The 16,845-nt window shown below is 39.5% G+C and overlaps 1 protein-coding gene across 1 annotated transcript; it reads left to right on the forward strand.

Moving 5' to 3' along the window:
- The first annotated feature begins 6,629 nt into the window (after positions 1–6,629).
- Positions 6,630–11,701, forward strand: Smim28 (small integral membrane protein 28). Its single transcript, XM_048354546.1, has 2 exons — positions 6,630–6,740; positions 11,330–11,701. The coding sequence occupies exons 1-2, from the start codon at positions 6,630–6,632 to the stop codon at positions 11,699–11,701; spliced, it is 483 nt and encodes a 160-aa protein (XP_048210503.1).
- Positions 11,702–16,845: the final 5,144 nt, after the last annotated feature.

Consider the following 16,845-nt stretch of genomic DNA (forward strand, 5'->3'; position numbering starts at 1 on the left):
CCACAGTGCTTGAGGGAGCCTCCATCTTCACAGAGGGCCCCTCTCCCCTTGTAGGAGAAGCCTCACAGGAAGCACCGCTCATGCGCGGCTGTCCATACCACACCTGCCTGAACTTCTTGAACAAACCCACTCCTGTGCAACCTGCGGACAGTAAGTCTGACTGGCATGGTGTGCACTGTGCCCAAAGCCGTTCATCACAGCCAAGGAAGCTACACAGAGAAACTGCGGTACCAGCTGGAAACAAAGCCGAGATTGTAACACAAATCAACCCCAAGACCCATTTTCAGGACAAAGCTGCCTATAATGAAGGCTAGCCTAGGGGTACCTGCTCCCCAACATAGAAAGAGACACATGGGAAAAAAAATCAAGGTAATGTGAAGCCTCTGAAAGGACATAACCGTTCTTAGCAAGTGAGCCCCAAGAAGTTGATACTGATGGAATGCTTGATGTGGAATTTGAAAGAATGAGACTCAAGAAAATACCAATCATTAAATGAAATTAGGAAGAAAATACTGAGTAGATATGAGAAACTCCGCAAAAAAAAACAACAAAAACAAAAATGGAGATTTTTTAAAAAGGACCAACAAATCCTGCAAATGAAGATTCCCACGTCTGAGTAGTGAGGCAGTGCTACATTCTGACCTGGAATTGTGTAATCTTAGACAAGACTGTTCAATGTAAGACTCTCAGTCTCTATTTAGAAACTTCCTTCGGTGGGGCATTGGTACTAGGGATCTGAACTCAGGGCATCATGCTTGCTATGCAAATGCTCTACCACTTCAGCAATACCTTCAGCTCTTTTAGCTTTAAGGTTTCTGTGTGTTTGTTTGGTTGGTTAGTTGGGTTTTTGTTTTATTTTGTTTTTCAGATATGCTCTCATAGTTTTTCCTAGGCTAACCTCAGACTATGACTGTCCTAGTCTTGTTTCCTCCGTCACTAGATGAGAGACATTCACAAGCACACATGCCCAGGAATCTAGAGTTGTTTATCATAAAACAAATACAAAAGAGAATGTATTAAAAATTAGATATTCAAATAATTGCATTATTTACTCAACATAGCGGTGAATAAAGAAAATATGGGGCTCAGGTGGTAGAGTCTTTACCTGGGAAGTGTGAAGCCCTGAGATCAATCCTCAATTCCGTGTGTGTGTGTGTGTGTGTGTGTGTGAGAGAGAGAGAGAGAGAGAGAGAGAGAGAGAGAAGAGGGAGGGAGGGGGTGAGGAAGGAAGGAAGGAGGAAGGAGGAAGGGAGGGAAGGAAGGGGAAAAGAAAGAAAGGAAGAAAGAAAGAAAAGGAGGGAGGGAGGGAGGGAGGGAGAGAGGGAAGAAGGAAAGAGAGGTTAATTGATAGGAACAATGATATTGTTTGGTGGGAAGATTGGATTTTAGTACTCTGCAGCATAGCATAGTGAAATCGTTACCAATAATACAGGATATATCTCAAAATAATTAGAAGAAGTTGAATATATGTAACATAAATAAATAATTGCATTTAAGGTAATAGTTATGCTAATTACCCTTAAGTGGTCACCACACAATATATATGTGAACAAACTCATCACATGGTATCTCATAAATATGTGTAAATACTATGTTAATCCAAATTTTTCCAGAAAAAACTATGCACAGACAAATCGCATAAGAAATTGCTTATCTAAATGTATAGGAGCTTTTGCTTTCAATTCAAGATCAATCTAATTTTCAAACATTTGTGATAATTATTTAGTTTTCTTTAATTTTTCTTTCAAATTCATCAACAAAGAATACCATAAGCTTATAAATCTCATATCATATGCCTAGATTATTTTTCCCCAAAGAATTGAGATCTTTAAAAATAACTCCTTTAGGGTTGGGAATGTGACATAGTGGTAGAGTACTTGCCTAGCATGCATGAAGCTCTGGGTTCAATTCCTCAGCACCACATAAATAGAAAAAGCCAGAAGTGGCGCTGTGGCTCAAGTGGTAGAGTGCTAGCCTTGAGCAAAAACAAGCAGGGACAGTGCTCAGGCCCAGAGTTCAAGCCCCAGGACTGGCAAACAAACAAACAAACAAAAAACTCTCCTTTATTATAGCTAGAAATCAGACACACATGTCTGAGATAATGAAGTGATTGGCGAAGGGCAATATGAATTGTTTCATATTGAAACAATATGAATTGTTTCATATACACTTGAGGTAATGATCATAGGAGTGACTGGAAACAGCAAATTTTGTTGAGCTGAATACATAGGACCTTGGCCTTCTGATTTTATACTTTTTATTGTATTTATTTTTAATAAGAACAGCTAAACTCTACTCTCTAAGCAATGTTCTTTTTTTTTTCCCTGCTGGTTGTGGGGCTTGGACTCAGGGCCTAGGTTCTATCCCTGAGTGTTTTTGCTAGTAAAGCTAGTGCTCTACTGCATTGAGCCACAGGTCCAATTCCAGTTTTCCAGTGGTTAATTAGAAAGAGGAGTACTACGGACTTTCCTGCCCCAGCTGGCTTCAAACTGTGACCCTCAGATCTCAGCCTCCTGATTAGCTAGGATAATAGAAGTGAACCACCAGCATCTGGCTCTCGAAGCAATTTTCAAGTATGCAAGTTGCAGTTATTATCTATGGTCACCATGGTATTCTTACAGAGCTCTTGAACATGAATTTATTCCTCCTAATTGAAACATCTTCTTAATCTCCCTTCTACTTTTTTATGAAATAATTTTTAGATGCCATGCGTAAATGAGATCATGTGATATTTGTCACTGTGTGGCTGTTTATTTCACTTAACTTACTCTTCTCTGTTCACACAGGTAGTCGTAAATGGAAGGATTTGCTTCTCTTAAGTCTGAATAGTATTCCACTGGCCATAAATGCTTCATGCTTTCATTCACTCAGTTTGGGTCTACAACTTAACTACTACAGATAGTGCTAAAATAAACACGGGAATATAGATGTCTCTTTGACACACTTACTTATTTCCTTTGACTCTACATCTAGTAGTAGGACTTTACTTTCATGTTTATCTCAATTTTTCTTCCCTATAATTTTTAATTTGTTGTTCAGACTCCAATATCATTTCTCCAAAGTAAATTTCATACCAGTTGTTTTTGTTTTTATATTGTCATTATTCATTGGCTAAAGCCACTCTGGGGTGCCCACTAGTGGGTTTTGTCACACTACCACCTTCCTTGCAGATTCAGGGCCAACATTCAGCAAAAAAACACCAGATCTGTGACCTTCGGCTGAACTCCTGGGTCTCCAGGAGTGTCTGACTCAGGATTGGGCAGGGCTATCTGTCACTGTATACTGATTAGCTTCCCTGCCACCCTAATCAAATATAAGCCTATTTAACTTGTATAATAATATCTTGAGACAATGTACTGAGCAATTTACTAAAATTCAGATGTATTTACTAGAAATTGAATGTGGGAAGTAATTCTATTATCTTCTAGCAGCCTTTGTTTATTTGAAACTTATCTGACCAATGGTTCTCTAGAATTTTTCTCCTCCATTATTGGTACAGAAAATGTTTTTAAAATGTAACATAACAAATTACCCTTTGGCCAACTATATACTCCTGATAAAACCAGAAAATCTGGTTTGGTAGTTTTTGCAGTAGTTCTTGAAACTCTAATAGCAAAGCAACTATGTTGCCTTCAAAGGAATGATGGGGGGAGGGGGCGGGCAGGCAGAAAGAAGGAAGTCAAAGGAAGCATGCAACCAGTTTCAAAAATGCAAAAAGTAAAATAAGAAGAAATACATAGGATATTCTATTCTTGATTTGGACATACATGGAGAAGTTCCACTAAGACAATTTTATGATGAACCATGGTCAGTATTTAGAAGTCCTGATGAGAATTTAAAAGAGTTAAAAATGTCATAAAAACAAAAAGCAATATTATATCTCTTGTTGCAAAGAAACGATAAATGGCAACGCCTTTGTACAACTACTTAAAGACAATAGAAGTCATCCATTACAGCAGTGGTACTCACTAGATACAGTGCTGAAAATTAATTATACAACTTGTGGGTGAGGATGGAAGGGAACAACCGGAAGAGAGCAAGGGAAGAAGTGACAATGTCCAAGGAGAAAGGCAGTCTTAGGCAAGCTCCCGTGGCTCACACCTATAATCTTAGCTACTCAGGAGGCTGAGCTCTGAGTATCAAGGTTCAGAACCAGCCCCGGCAGAAAAGTCCATCAGACTGTTATCTCCAACTACGCAGCAAAGAGCTAGCGGTGGAGCTGTGGCTCAAGTGGTAGAGCACCGGCCTTGAGTGAAAAAAGCTAAGAGAGTATGAGGCCCTGAGTGTAAGCCCCAGTACTAGCACCAAAACAAACAAACAAATACATCAATATAGTTTTAGACCTACGATGGTTAAAAATCAAAGCAGGCAGCTGTTAAAGAGTTGAAACCTGGCATTTCTGCAAAGATTACTGTGCAGTTTGGGTATAAGCGAGTCACATCTCACAACAGTGACCTCAGCCCCAGGCCCCTCCTCACAGAGGTCTTCTGGAAGTCAGCTAACAATCCCATCATTCACTGGTGAAATTATCCAAAGCTGGCTCCAGTAAATGCCATAGATTAGATTAGGCAGCGGCTATGGGAATTCTGAGGGAACATTATGCCATTCTAATTTGGGCGGAAGGCAAAAAGTTATAGATTTTCCTCAAGGTGGCTTTCTGTAGACCCTGGAAGGAGGGATAAATCTTGGAATTAGTATGTCTTGTATATATTTTGCATATTCTCAGAAAAAAAACTACAAAATGCAGATCAGCCATACAAAGAGTCATCTTATTGACACAATAGCCTTGCCACTTAAGAAAAATATCCCATTGTTCACACTGGCTCTTTTCTTTTTCCTTTCTCGTATTTGTTTTAGGTGCTGAGGATTGAAGCCCGGGCTTTAAGAATGCAAAGCACATTCTGTACCGCGGCGCTGTGCCCTTAATTAACATTGATATTTTTTCCTGTGTAAAGAGACATGAAAATTTATACTAAGTTCTGACAAGTTCTTCATAAATGCTGTGAACATGTTACATCTTTCTGCTATTTATTTTCAGTTCATAATGTCTTGTCATGTGCTTATTAATCCATTATCTTATCAACCAGCTGTCCCATTTTTATGGACATTCTGAACACATACAGTTGTCTGATGTTTTACAGATATTTAAGATGTGTTAAAACATCTTACAAGGCTTCTTTAAAATAGGAACACATCAGTGAAGAAGGCAAACTTGTCGCTGAAAATACAATAATCAGTAAGAGAGTTCCTCACTAGGATTCTGACTGAGGAACTGGAAAATTCTGGTAATAAAAGCCATGAATAAGAAAAGTGCACCCTCCACAACATTTGGAGTCTAGCAACTCCTGAGACTTACCATAGACCACCATGCACCAGGAGATGAGAATTCTAGTTAAGGCTAAAAGAAAACAAAGAATTCCAGTTGAGAAATATTACTTCCATCCAGGCCAATCACTGGAACAGAAACACTGTCTGGCTGAAGATGACAAAGGCAGTTACACACTGAGTTCCTACGTTTTGAGTAAAATGTTGAAGCTTCAGTTTACTGGAAAAAGAGAATTCCACCATCATATCTGCTATGGTGTGAAGGTGTCTCCTTCAAAATTTAGGGTCACCAAGATGACAGCATTAAGAGGAGGGCCCTTTGAGAATCCCAAGGCTGTGAGCACTTCTCCCTTATGATGGGACTGAGGGTCTTTTAAAGGTACCTTCACTCTGCTTTCAGCCATCTTGCCCCTCTGTGTTCCACCATGGATTAAGGCATGCACCACGTACAAAAGTGAATGCCTTTGTCATAGACCAGCAGCCTCCTGAAACTTTAAGAGATAGATTCCTGTTTTTCAAAAATTATCCAGTCTCAGATATTCTGTTATATACAGCAGAATATGTGTATGTGTGTATAAAATACACATTGTGTATATGTGCGTGTGTATCCCTAATTTAGTGCAGTAAACATTCAAGTTGAAAGTTGATTGTTCTAAGCTTGATATCAGTGATTATATAAAGTCCAGAAGATAATCAGAAGATTATTTAAGCACTGGTAATTTGACTTTTTTTGTGTGTGTTGTTTTTTTAAATTGAAGTCAGCAAACATTGTATCCAAAACAATCTAAGCCATTGTCTGTCTGGCTTCCGTACAACTTTATCATTAGGCATCCTACATCTAAATAATTCAGTAAACTATTATTAATGACGCCTTGCTTCTCTACCACATACCCTTTCGGTCTGTACCACAGAATCCTGGCGAGCTGCAAGAGGACTCCGCGTGGGTGGTGCTCTGGATCAAGCAAGTCCCGGGAGAGACGAAGACGAAGGGAAGGAAGAGGGTCTTAGTTACCTCCCAATGGAATCGGCTCTTTTTTTGCACGATTAACCCGAATGCCAGCGACTCCCCATCTGAAATCGACTCCATTCCTAATAGCCAAGGCACGAGGGCCACAGAAGCAAACTGAGACAGATTGCAGAGAGGCCTCTCCACTTGCTTGCTTTTCCACTCATCCGAAGGCAAGTCACCAACAGCCATTGGTCCAACACATCGCCCCCACCCCCGGCTCCAGGCCCAGCAGAGGCAGCCCTGTGGAAACCCAGGCAGCAGGTGGAAGGTGCTGAGGGCATAGCTGGATGCAAGCATGCAGGAACTGCTGGGCAGCAGCTGGAGGAAGTTTGGCCATGCGGGGAGGGGGGCCTACGAGTGGCTCCCCAGCGAAGCGAGCTTGCCTCTTCTGGACACCCAGCTGCAGGTCTGTACTTAGGTAACTACGCCTTGCTACTCCAAAGCGTCCTGGTCAGATTTTAAGACAACAATGCCAATCTTTCCTAGATCTTAAAACTTGGTGACAATATTTTACTTTGTGGCTATGACCCCCCCTCCCCCCAAAAAAAGATCAAACATGATTGGTGTGGTCTAAAGGAAATAATTCGAAAATGATTCTTTGACAATAATTTCTTCAAATAAAATTTGACACAAATATATATTCTGGGAAGACTTGAGGTAGGAAAAAATACCCGAGAACACCTAAAGCTGGTTGTCTATAGGGTTTTTTTTTGTTTACTTTTAGTTTATATTGTTATTATAAAGGTGATGTGCATAGGAGTTATAGTTGCATAAATCAGATGAGTATACTTCTTTTGGGATAATGCCACCCTTCCTTTGATCTTTCCATTTTTCCCTTCTGTGTCTATAAGTTTTTATGCCTTCTGTGTCTATAAGTTTTTATGCCTTTTATTATTTTTTCTTTGCCCAGTTAGCAACATCTCTATGTGAAAGTAAGAGAGCCCCTGTTGTTGCTGGCTGTGTGTAAGCACTGTGACAAAGAGGCAGAGATCAAGTCATAGGCAGGATTGCAGGGAGCTCCAGAGGCCTTGTGTCTCACTAAGAATCACAGTGGCTGCATTGTTTTGTCTGGAAGGCCACCAAAGCAGCCTCAGTCCAAGGCAGCATGAAAGAAACCACTTGTAGCCACTTTGAAACAAAGAATTTTATAATCGGGAGAAACAAGTGACTGCTAAGCACTCAAGAAAGAGAAAAATAAATCTATCTCCTTCTTTTCTAGAAAATCAGCTGGTGAGATTAGTATGTGAATTCTCTTGAATATCCTGTGGCAAATATCTATCCATCCATCCATCCATCTCTATCTATCATGTAGGTAGATAGCTCCTTCTGCAGTTACAACTTCAATAAGACATTTCAGGGTTATATTGTCCAAAAAGAAATGTATTCTTTACCTGACTTATGTAACTGTAGCCCCTCTGTATATCACCAGTACAATAATACTTTCAATTTTTAAAAATACTCTCAGAAAATATAAATATCAACAAATTATTAAAAGTTAAGAAATAACTTTGAGGCTAGTGGACTAATTAGAACATTTTCCTGGAAAAGAAATCTTGGATGCACTTTTTTTAAAAAACAGTTTTCTTTTTGTCTCAGATTGTCTTCCTGTGGTGTATTAGATAGAAGTCTTGTAACGCCACCCAGCCAATGAAAGTACTGGTTGCAGAGGAACTATGGTTTTTCTCCTTTTGCATAGCCTTGGTGATATCATAATGGCATAATTGTAACAATATTGTCTGTTACATAACCTATTCAATAGAACATTAGGTGGTCTTATATTCAGTGCATACTGAACTTACAGGTCATAACAGAGAACGTAAAATTTAATGTCCACAACTCCACAGAAACTATTATCATCCATTATTGATGTAGGCTAAAAGGAAATAATTGGTGAAAGGGGTCCATTTAGAAAGAAAACAATTGTAGTTAAATCTCTCTTTGACTTGACCTATTACCATACTGTTTTATCTGTTCTTAGTATGTCATTATTATTATTATGTCCTAACAGATTTTGAGCAAACTATTATGATTATGGACTTGATTATATGTGAGCAAACAGAAGACATCCTAGTCTGGAAATACAACACACAGAAAACATATCACTAAAATAGTTAAAATATATATTGACTAAAATATAAATTTTGTAATAAAAGGTTTAATTTTCACTCTGTTTTCCAGCCTTGTATCAACAAATAGCTAGTTTTCTTTGGATTATCTTTACCATTTTATTTTCAGTAAACTTGATCCCTTGCGTCCTTGAAATATGATCCCATCAATGTCTGTTATTCACCTAGCATTTTACACACATTAATTCTTTAATTCTCATGCTAGCCCTCACAGAGAGATGATTTCTGTCTACTTTGTGTAGAAGAAAGCCCCGGCTCCTAGGGGGCCAGGGACTTTCCGGTCACAGGGGTAATGGAAGATCATACTGGAATTCAGAGGCAAAACTCATAGACCCCAAAGATTACAAGTGCCCTGTTCCTAAGGAGACCTTCATTTATTTTTTTTTAACTTGCAATGTTTGTCTTTATTTTGTTCTTTATATTTTGAAAGTGAAAAGAAATAGTATTGAGTCAATTTCTTTCTTCCTTTTTTTTGTCTTAAATATTTGTTCTATGTATTTACAAGCCTTAAAGTTGTTCTAAAGAGTTCAAAAGTATTAAGAGTACTTTTTCTGGGGTAGTACTTTTTTTTAAAAACAATTCTTGGAGTTCTCTGGTCCACAGCATTTCCTTCTGTTCCAGGAGAACTTCATTTAACTCATCCTTTCCCAAGAAAAGAAATCTGGCAGCATAAATATTAAACCATTTCATTTCAAGTCTAAAAAAATCCACACATCCTTGTGAAGCCTGTAAGAAGTAGAGAAGATTCTGAAAACACAGAGAAGCGATGCTTCTTCCACCAAAAGGGATGCTCTAGAACTCCAGCTCTCAGAGCTGATCTCAGGTTTTATTTCAAATAAGAAAATAAAGAACTTAAACACAATGCTAAGAGTTTGAAATATTAGCATTTACACTTGACTACATGTTGAACATAGTTAAGAGAGTTCTTAATACTTCCTTCCTATGGCAGTAAAGTGATGTGCTTGCAATCAGAACAGGGTGCTCTCATGTTGCTTTCCTGAAGTATCAATTCATAGCTCTACTATCCTTTATCAGAAATGCATTGTTTTGTGAGCTAAAACTACAAAGTTAATACTTTTTTTTTTGCCAGTCCTGGGGCTTGAACTCAGGCCTGAGCACTGTCCCTGGCTTCTTTTTGCTCAAGGCTAGCACTCTGCCACAGCACCACTTCTGGCCTTTGCTGTTTATGTGGTGCTGAGGAATCGAACCCAGGGCTTCATGCATATTAGGTAGGCAAGCACTCTACTGATAAGCCACATTCCCAGCCCCAAATTAATACCTTTAAGGTTGCCTATGAATTAATCTGTAGTTCTGTTTCCTTACAACTTCAAATTTTATAATTAATCACACAAATATTATAAAACTCAAAGAATATAAAAATCTCATTCCGGCCAATTGTCAAATCAGAATTCAAATATTAAATGTGGTATGAACATATAAGCAGGTGTAATTTTTGCCCCAAAATTCAAAATTTTAATTTTGTGGCAATAAAACATTTTTGGTTTAATTCTAAAATATTTTTAAGTGTATAAATGGCTAGACCACAGAGGCTTATGCCTGTAATCCTAGATACTCAGGAGGCCAGACTGAGATCTGAGAATCATAGTTCAAAACCAGCTTGGGCAGATGAATCCATGAGACTCTTTATCTCCAATTAACAGGGAAAAAAATAAAACAACCAAAAAACAAAAACCAGAACTGTCAGGAAAATGTGGTATATATACACAATGGAATTTTATGCCTCTATCAAAAAGAATGACATTTGCCCCATTTGTCAGGAAATGGAAGGACTTGGAAAAAATTACACTAAGTGAAGTGAGCCAGACGCAAAGAAACATGGACTCTATGGTCTCCCTCATAGGGAATAATTAGTACAGGTTTAGGCAAGTCACAGCAGAGGATCACAAGAGCCTAATAGCTATGCCCTTATGAACCCATAAGATGATGCTAAATGAAATGAACTCCATGTTATGGAAACGAGTGTTATATCACTGTCGTAATTATTTTCAACATGCCATGTGAAACTGTAGTTGTTGTTTTTTAGTTGTTGATCCTCTTGTATCCCTTCCTGTGGTTGTCCCTGTGCTATCATTGTATCTCATCTGAGTACCCTGGATACCATATACACTTATATTAGAACTAGGTAAGGGAAAGGGAATATCAAAATTGAGAGACATTGTCTTTTTATCCCATAAAAAGACAAACGACTCCAAAAGCAATACTTACAAAACCATTTGGTGTAAACCAACTGAACAACTCATGGGGGGAGGAGGGGGAAGGGGAAGGGGGGGAAATGAGGGAGGAGGTAACAAATTGTACAAGAAATGTACCCACTGCCTTACATATGAAACTGTAACCCCTCTGTACATCACTTTGACAATAAAGAAATAATTATTCAGAAAAAAATACAGAACTGTCGATATGGCTCAAGTGGTACAGCTCTAGCCTCGAGTGAAAAAGCCAAGCAAGAGCAGAGACCCTGAGTTCAAGCTTTTTTATTGGTGCGTGCGTGCACACGTGTGTGCACACACGCACACATACACACTAAACCAAGTGCATAAATCTAGAATGTTCTTGGTAGTTCCTGAGTAATCCTACCAACTAGAATTTATTGTACTATTTTATTCCAATGAAAAAAAAAACTGTCGGATATCATCAGTGGGTTCTTTTAAACCTTCTGAATGCACACTGGACAGTGTAAGTTCATTTTATTTCCCGTGGGCCCTAGATCTTTGTCATAGTGAATGGTGACAGTTGAAGACAGTGAGTAGCAACAATAAGAAGAAGAATAGGTGGAGAAATGGGACTGGTGGGCATTCAACACCACCTTCCCTGACCCCCGTAACTCAATTTCCTCTCCTATTTCCAGGGAACCCAGAAAGTGAGCTCCTCGCAAGCCGACGCGGAGCCCTTCCTGTGCATCCTTCTCCCCGCCACCGTCCTGCTCTTCCTGGCCTTCCTGCTGCTGTTCCTGTACCGCCGCTGCCAGGCCCCCCGTGCGCAGGCCCAGGGGCTCAGCATGGACCTCCCAGAGCACCTGGCCCCCGGGGAGGTGACCGACTTCCTGCCCGGCCTCCCCTGGGGCAGCGAGCAGAGCATCCCCTACTCCCCCCTACCGGCCCAGCGGGTCCTGCCCTGTGCCTCTGTGGGCCTGCCACCCTCCTATGAAGAGGCCACCAGGGCCCCCCCTGCAGAAGAGGCCTCCAGTGTGGCCCCTCAGTACCAAGAAGGGTCACCTTGACTGGGTGAGCCAAGGTCAATTGATCTGGAAACTATTGGAAACCTAGCTCTTACCAGAGCATGGCAAGACAGAGCCATCCATCAAAATGGCGGCCTCCCTTGGGCTGGAGGTAAAGCTTCCTTGTCCATTTAGTTGATCTTATTTTCCAGCTTCTAAGGAACAAGTGCCCCAGGTTCTCCTAAAGATGACTGAGGACTTCTAAAATATATAATATTCCTGAGACCAAGAGAAAGTTCTGTATGTGTTGAGAAAAAATATTTACCAGTAAATATAGAACCAGCTCTGAAAGTCAAGCAAAAGGCGACATGCAGGACTAACAAAAGACTTCTCCTTTTGCTACCAAGTAAGCCTTTTCTTCCTGTACTAGTTTTTCAGGGTCTCAAAGCACCTCTTCTGTGGGAATGCTTCAAAATGCACAGAGAGGTCTAGAAGGAATAAAAGGTATCTCTGGAGCAGCAGTGGGTCAATTGTGTTGTAAATAATGATGAAATGCATTTTGATATTAACAATGAACATACAGGCATTCATAAATATTTTAGTTAAAATATAATAAACTTCTCAAAATTATCTCTTTTGTGATATCGCTTTTGCATATTTGTCTTCTGATCTGCTTTCTGGAACAGGAAAGAGAATTGACTTAGTTACATGTCCTACACTAGAATATTGTGAGTCATTTAACAATGTGGCAGAAGACATTGTTGCTACTGTAACAGGTTATCTTATTATTCCTTACCATAAATCATTAGCTATCATTACCATAGTGCACAGACCTGCTGTCATTAAATTTGTTGTGTTCATCGAGCAGCAGGAGCAGGTAGAAATTAATTGAATATTGGAAAGTAAAGATTAACACTGGGGGGCTGGGAATGTGGCTTAGTGGTAGAGTGCTTGCCTAGCATGCACAAAGCCCTGAGTTCGATTCCTCAGGACCACATAAACAGAAAAGACTGGAAGTGGTGCTCTGACTCAAGAGGTACAGTGTTAGCCTTGAGCAAAAAGAAGCCAGGGACAGTGCTTAGGTCCTGAGTTCAAGTCCCAGGACTGGCAAACAAAAAACCCAGATTAACACTGGAGCACACCATAAGACAGAAACAAATTAGCTCTAGTTTTATAAACTATACAACTCTGGATTCCAACTCTGGATTCCCAAAACTAGAGTTGAGAGAGATGAACTCATGCCCCTTGTCCAACATGACATACTGTGGAATGGACTTAGGACCAGCAGGCTGACTCTGTTCAGAGCAGAAGTATCTGCTATGGTGCTAGGTGTTTTCTTAGGAACTTCATGCAAGTTCAGTTTCAGCCTTTGCTAAAATGGGGTGAGGGCTGAAGTTGGGGGGGTGGGGCGGTTGCACAGCAGAGTAAGAGCAGGTAAGTTTGGCATTGTTAGAAATCTCCCCGTGGTAGGCGTTACCATATGGGAGATGTATCAGGACACCCACAGTGGTGACAGGGAGGGAAGATGAAGACGGTAAGGGTGACATCCATAATTCTTATCCTCTCAGTGTTATAATTGTTTTGGTTTGTTTTCCTGATCCCGGGGCTTGAACTCAGGGTCTTAGCACTGTCCCTGAGCCTCTTTGTGCTCAAGGGTACTGCTCTACCACTTGAGCCACTGCACCAATTCCAGCTTTTTCTGAGTAGCTTATTGGAGATAAGAGTCTTACAGACTTTCTTGTCTCAATCCTCAGATCTCAGCCTCCTGGGTAACTAGGATTACAAGTGTGAGCCACTGGCACCGGGCTCAATGCTATAATTTAAAAAAAAATTTAAATTTGTAGGCAGGGACAGGAGTGGGAAACTGGGGGAAAGAGAAGGAAGAAGGGACAGACAACATTGTCCCAGAAAAGAAATGTCCTCATTACCTGGCGTACATAATGGTACTCCCTCTGTACAACACCTAATAAAAACAATAAAACTATACTTTAAAAATACAGTACCAAAAAGAAAACTAGACAACCCTTGGATAACTCCAAGGATTTAAAAATAATAATGGTTTTTAACTTTTGGACATGAACATTTTATGCTGGATAGACAAGGTTAGAAAAGTTTTAGGAACACAACCTAAGCAAAAAATGAATACATTTCCTTTTCAATGTAATTTGATAGAAATAATGGTTTTATCTTTGAGGACTAAGACAAAATATAATCTATTTGGATGAAAAAAATCAATAAAGTTTGTTTTAGTGAAACTGTAGTGAAAATTTCTCTAATGGCCTTTAAAGGAAATAAATAAATGAAAATGAAAAGCTCAGTCTCCAGCCGTTCTCACATTCTATTTTGGGCGGGGCGGGGGGTGGGTGGGAACTGCTGGGTCTTGAACTCTAGGTGCTGGCCCTGAGTTTTGTTGTTGTTGTTGTTGTTGTTGTTGTTGTTTTGCTCAATGCTAGCTCTCTATTACTTGAGTCATAGCTCCACTTCTAGCATTTTGGGTAGTTAACTGAAAGTGAGAATCTCATGGACTTTCCTGCCTGGGCTGGCTTTGAATCGTGATCTTCCTCCTGAATAGCTAGGATTACTGGCGTGAACCACAGGTGCCCAGTACCTCACATCGCTGTCAACCCTAGGAATCCAGCTCTGTGTAAGGGAGGACTGATTCTTTCCCAACTGCCCTTCTTCCTCCTTCTTTGCTTCCAGAAACTATCAGATAAAGGCAGGTGAGGCCCTTCCGCTAGATTATCATTGTGATTTTGGTCCCTGCACCAAGGACTAATTTGGTCTTAGGAGATCTACCAAGGAGAAGGGATATTTTCTAGAATACATAGTCTTACTATTAAAAATAAATACATGGAGCCAGGCACTGGAGGCTCATACCTGTAATCCTAGATACTCAGGAAGCTAAGATCTGAGGATTGCAATTCAAAGCCAGACTGGGCAGGGAAGTCTGTAAGACTCGTATCTCCAATTAATCATCACAAAACTGGAAGTGTGCTGGGGTTCAAAGTGGTAGAGTGCTAGCTTTGAGTGAAAAAGCTCAGGGGGCTGGGAATATGGCCTAGTGGCAAGAGAGCCTGCCTCGAATACATGAAGCCCTGGGTTCAATTCCCCAGTACCACATATATGGAAAACGGCCAGAAGTGGCGCTGTGGCTCAAGTGGCAGAGTGCTAGCCTTGAGCAAAAGGAAGCCAGGGACAGTGCTCAGGCCCTGAGACCAAGGCCCAGGACTGGCAAAAAAAAAAAAAAAAAAAGAAAGAAAGAAAAAGCTCAGGGACAGTGCCCCGGCTCTAGGTTCAAGTCCCATGACTGCCAAAAAAAGTAAAATAAAATAAACAAGTAAATACATACGTATACATACATACATACATACATACATGGAAAGAAACACTCTTCCTCCTTTCTAGTTGTTAAATGTCTATATATGATATCTGAGGTTACTATAGCCATCTGGCAATCATGATACAAGGTATTACTATGACTGATACAAGAATCAAATAAAAAGATAGAAAACATGTGCATTGATGACAGAGTATCTGAATTAAGCAAGCAGCGAGGTCTATATTTTAATGACAGAATGTCTTTCATCTGGTTTTAAGACATTGTCATACTGTATACATGTATGGAAATGTCACTATAAAACTTCCTTGTACAAGTAATATATGATAATAAAAATGTTTTTAAAAATTCTAGAGAAACCAATAAAAAAGGAAGTGTAATTGATGAAGCTGGGGGTGGGGTATAGCTTAATGGTAGATTCCTGAACTGTCATTCACCCTGACTTAACTATCATTATAATGTACACATATGTATATATATGCTAATAAAGTAGAAATATAATCTAAAATACTCATTTAAAGCTACAAAAAATTGAATCAGTAATTAAAACGCTTTCAAAACAGAAAGCTTAATGTCAAGATGGGCAGCCTATTAGACATTTAAGAAAGAAATAATATCAGTTCTCTACAATTTCTTCCAAAATATAGAAGCAGAGATGACAGTCTCTAGCTTATTCTTTGAGCCTAACATTATTACTCAGCAAAACCAAAGACATTATCAAAAAAGAAAGCAAAAGACCAATTTCTCTTAGGAATTTGGATCCAAACTCCTCAACAAAATATAAGCAAGTCAAATTTAAAAAATGAATTTAAAGTATTGTACATCAAATACCATAACCAAGCATGATTGAATCCCAAGTATGCAAAACTACTTTAATATTAATACATCTGTTAATGAAACACATCGCACCAGCAAGTTAAAGAAAAAAAATCATAAGATTACACTAGAAGCTGAAAAAGCATTTGACAGACTCTAACACCATTAATGATCATAACGTTCAGCAAACGAGTAACAGAGGAGAGAGCTTGCACAATTTGATATGGAACTCCTACAAAACCCTACAACCAACATCTTAATAGTAAGAAACCAGAAGTTTCCTTGTAAAGTCTGTCTCCTCTCATCATTCCTTTCTGCAATGTGAAAGTCCTCCATCATGTAGGTAGATGAAGCAACCACCTCTCCCCCCAAAAAAGAAAGAAAGGAAAGAAAAAAGAGAAATGTAGGAAAGGAGGAAATAAAGCTATTTCTTTTTGCAGATGATTTGACTGTCTATAGAGACACTCTGAAAGCAAGAACAAAAATGTCCTTGAACTAATAAGTATGTTTAGCTGATTATTATACTGTCTTCAGTATTGAAAGTTGATGTACTCTAGTCTATTGCTTTTCTGACCAAATAAGTCAGATTTGAGGAGCCACGCCCACTCTCTGCCAATTCTTATTCTGCATGATTTATTGAAGTCTGTTTATTCTCAAGAGTTTTTTTTGTATCCAAGTAAATAGAGGAGGTACAAATGTTCATAGTGAGACTAAACATATTGTCTTATGAAAATTATTGTCTAGAAATATGGGCATATAAGCTAATTTTCAAATTTGTTTTAATGAAGAAGGAAAGCCCCACGTAGAAGAATTTAAGGGAATGTTTTAGCTGCTGTAAGTTTGTAGGAAATGGCCGTTAGTCAACAAATTCATATGTTTTCTTTCTCTTAGGTCCATCAGGAATTATGTCTTGGGCTGGGAATATGGCCTAATGGCAAGAGTGCTTGCCTCATATACATGAAGCCCTGGGTTCAATTCCTGAGTACCACATATATAGAAAAGGCCAGAAGTGGTGCTGTGGCTCAAGTGGTAGAGTGCTAGCCTTGAGCAAAAA

This window comes from Perognathus longimembris, chromosome 9, assembly GCF_023159225.1.
Source record: "Perognathus longimembris pacificus isolate PPM17 chromosome 9, ASM2315922v1, whole genome shotgun sequence".
Lineage (NCBI taxonomy): Eukaryota > Metazoa > Chordata > Mammalia > Rodentia > Heteromyidae > Perognathus > Perognathus longimembris.

What these genes read in the sequence shown, in the direction of transcription:
- Smim28 (XM_048354546.1), top strand. Translation starts at nt 6,630, where the DNA reads ATGCAGGAACTGCTGGGCAGCAGCTGGAGGAAGTTTGGCCATGCGGGG. An exon ending in TTCTGGACACCCAGCTGCAG is followed by an intron (nt 6,741 to 11,329) that starts GTCTGTACTTAG and finishes TCCTATTTCCAG; the next exon opens with GGAACCCAGAAAGTGAGCTC.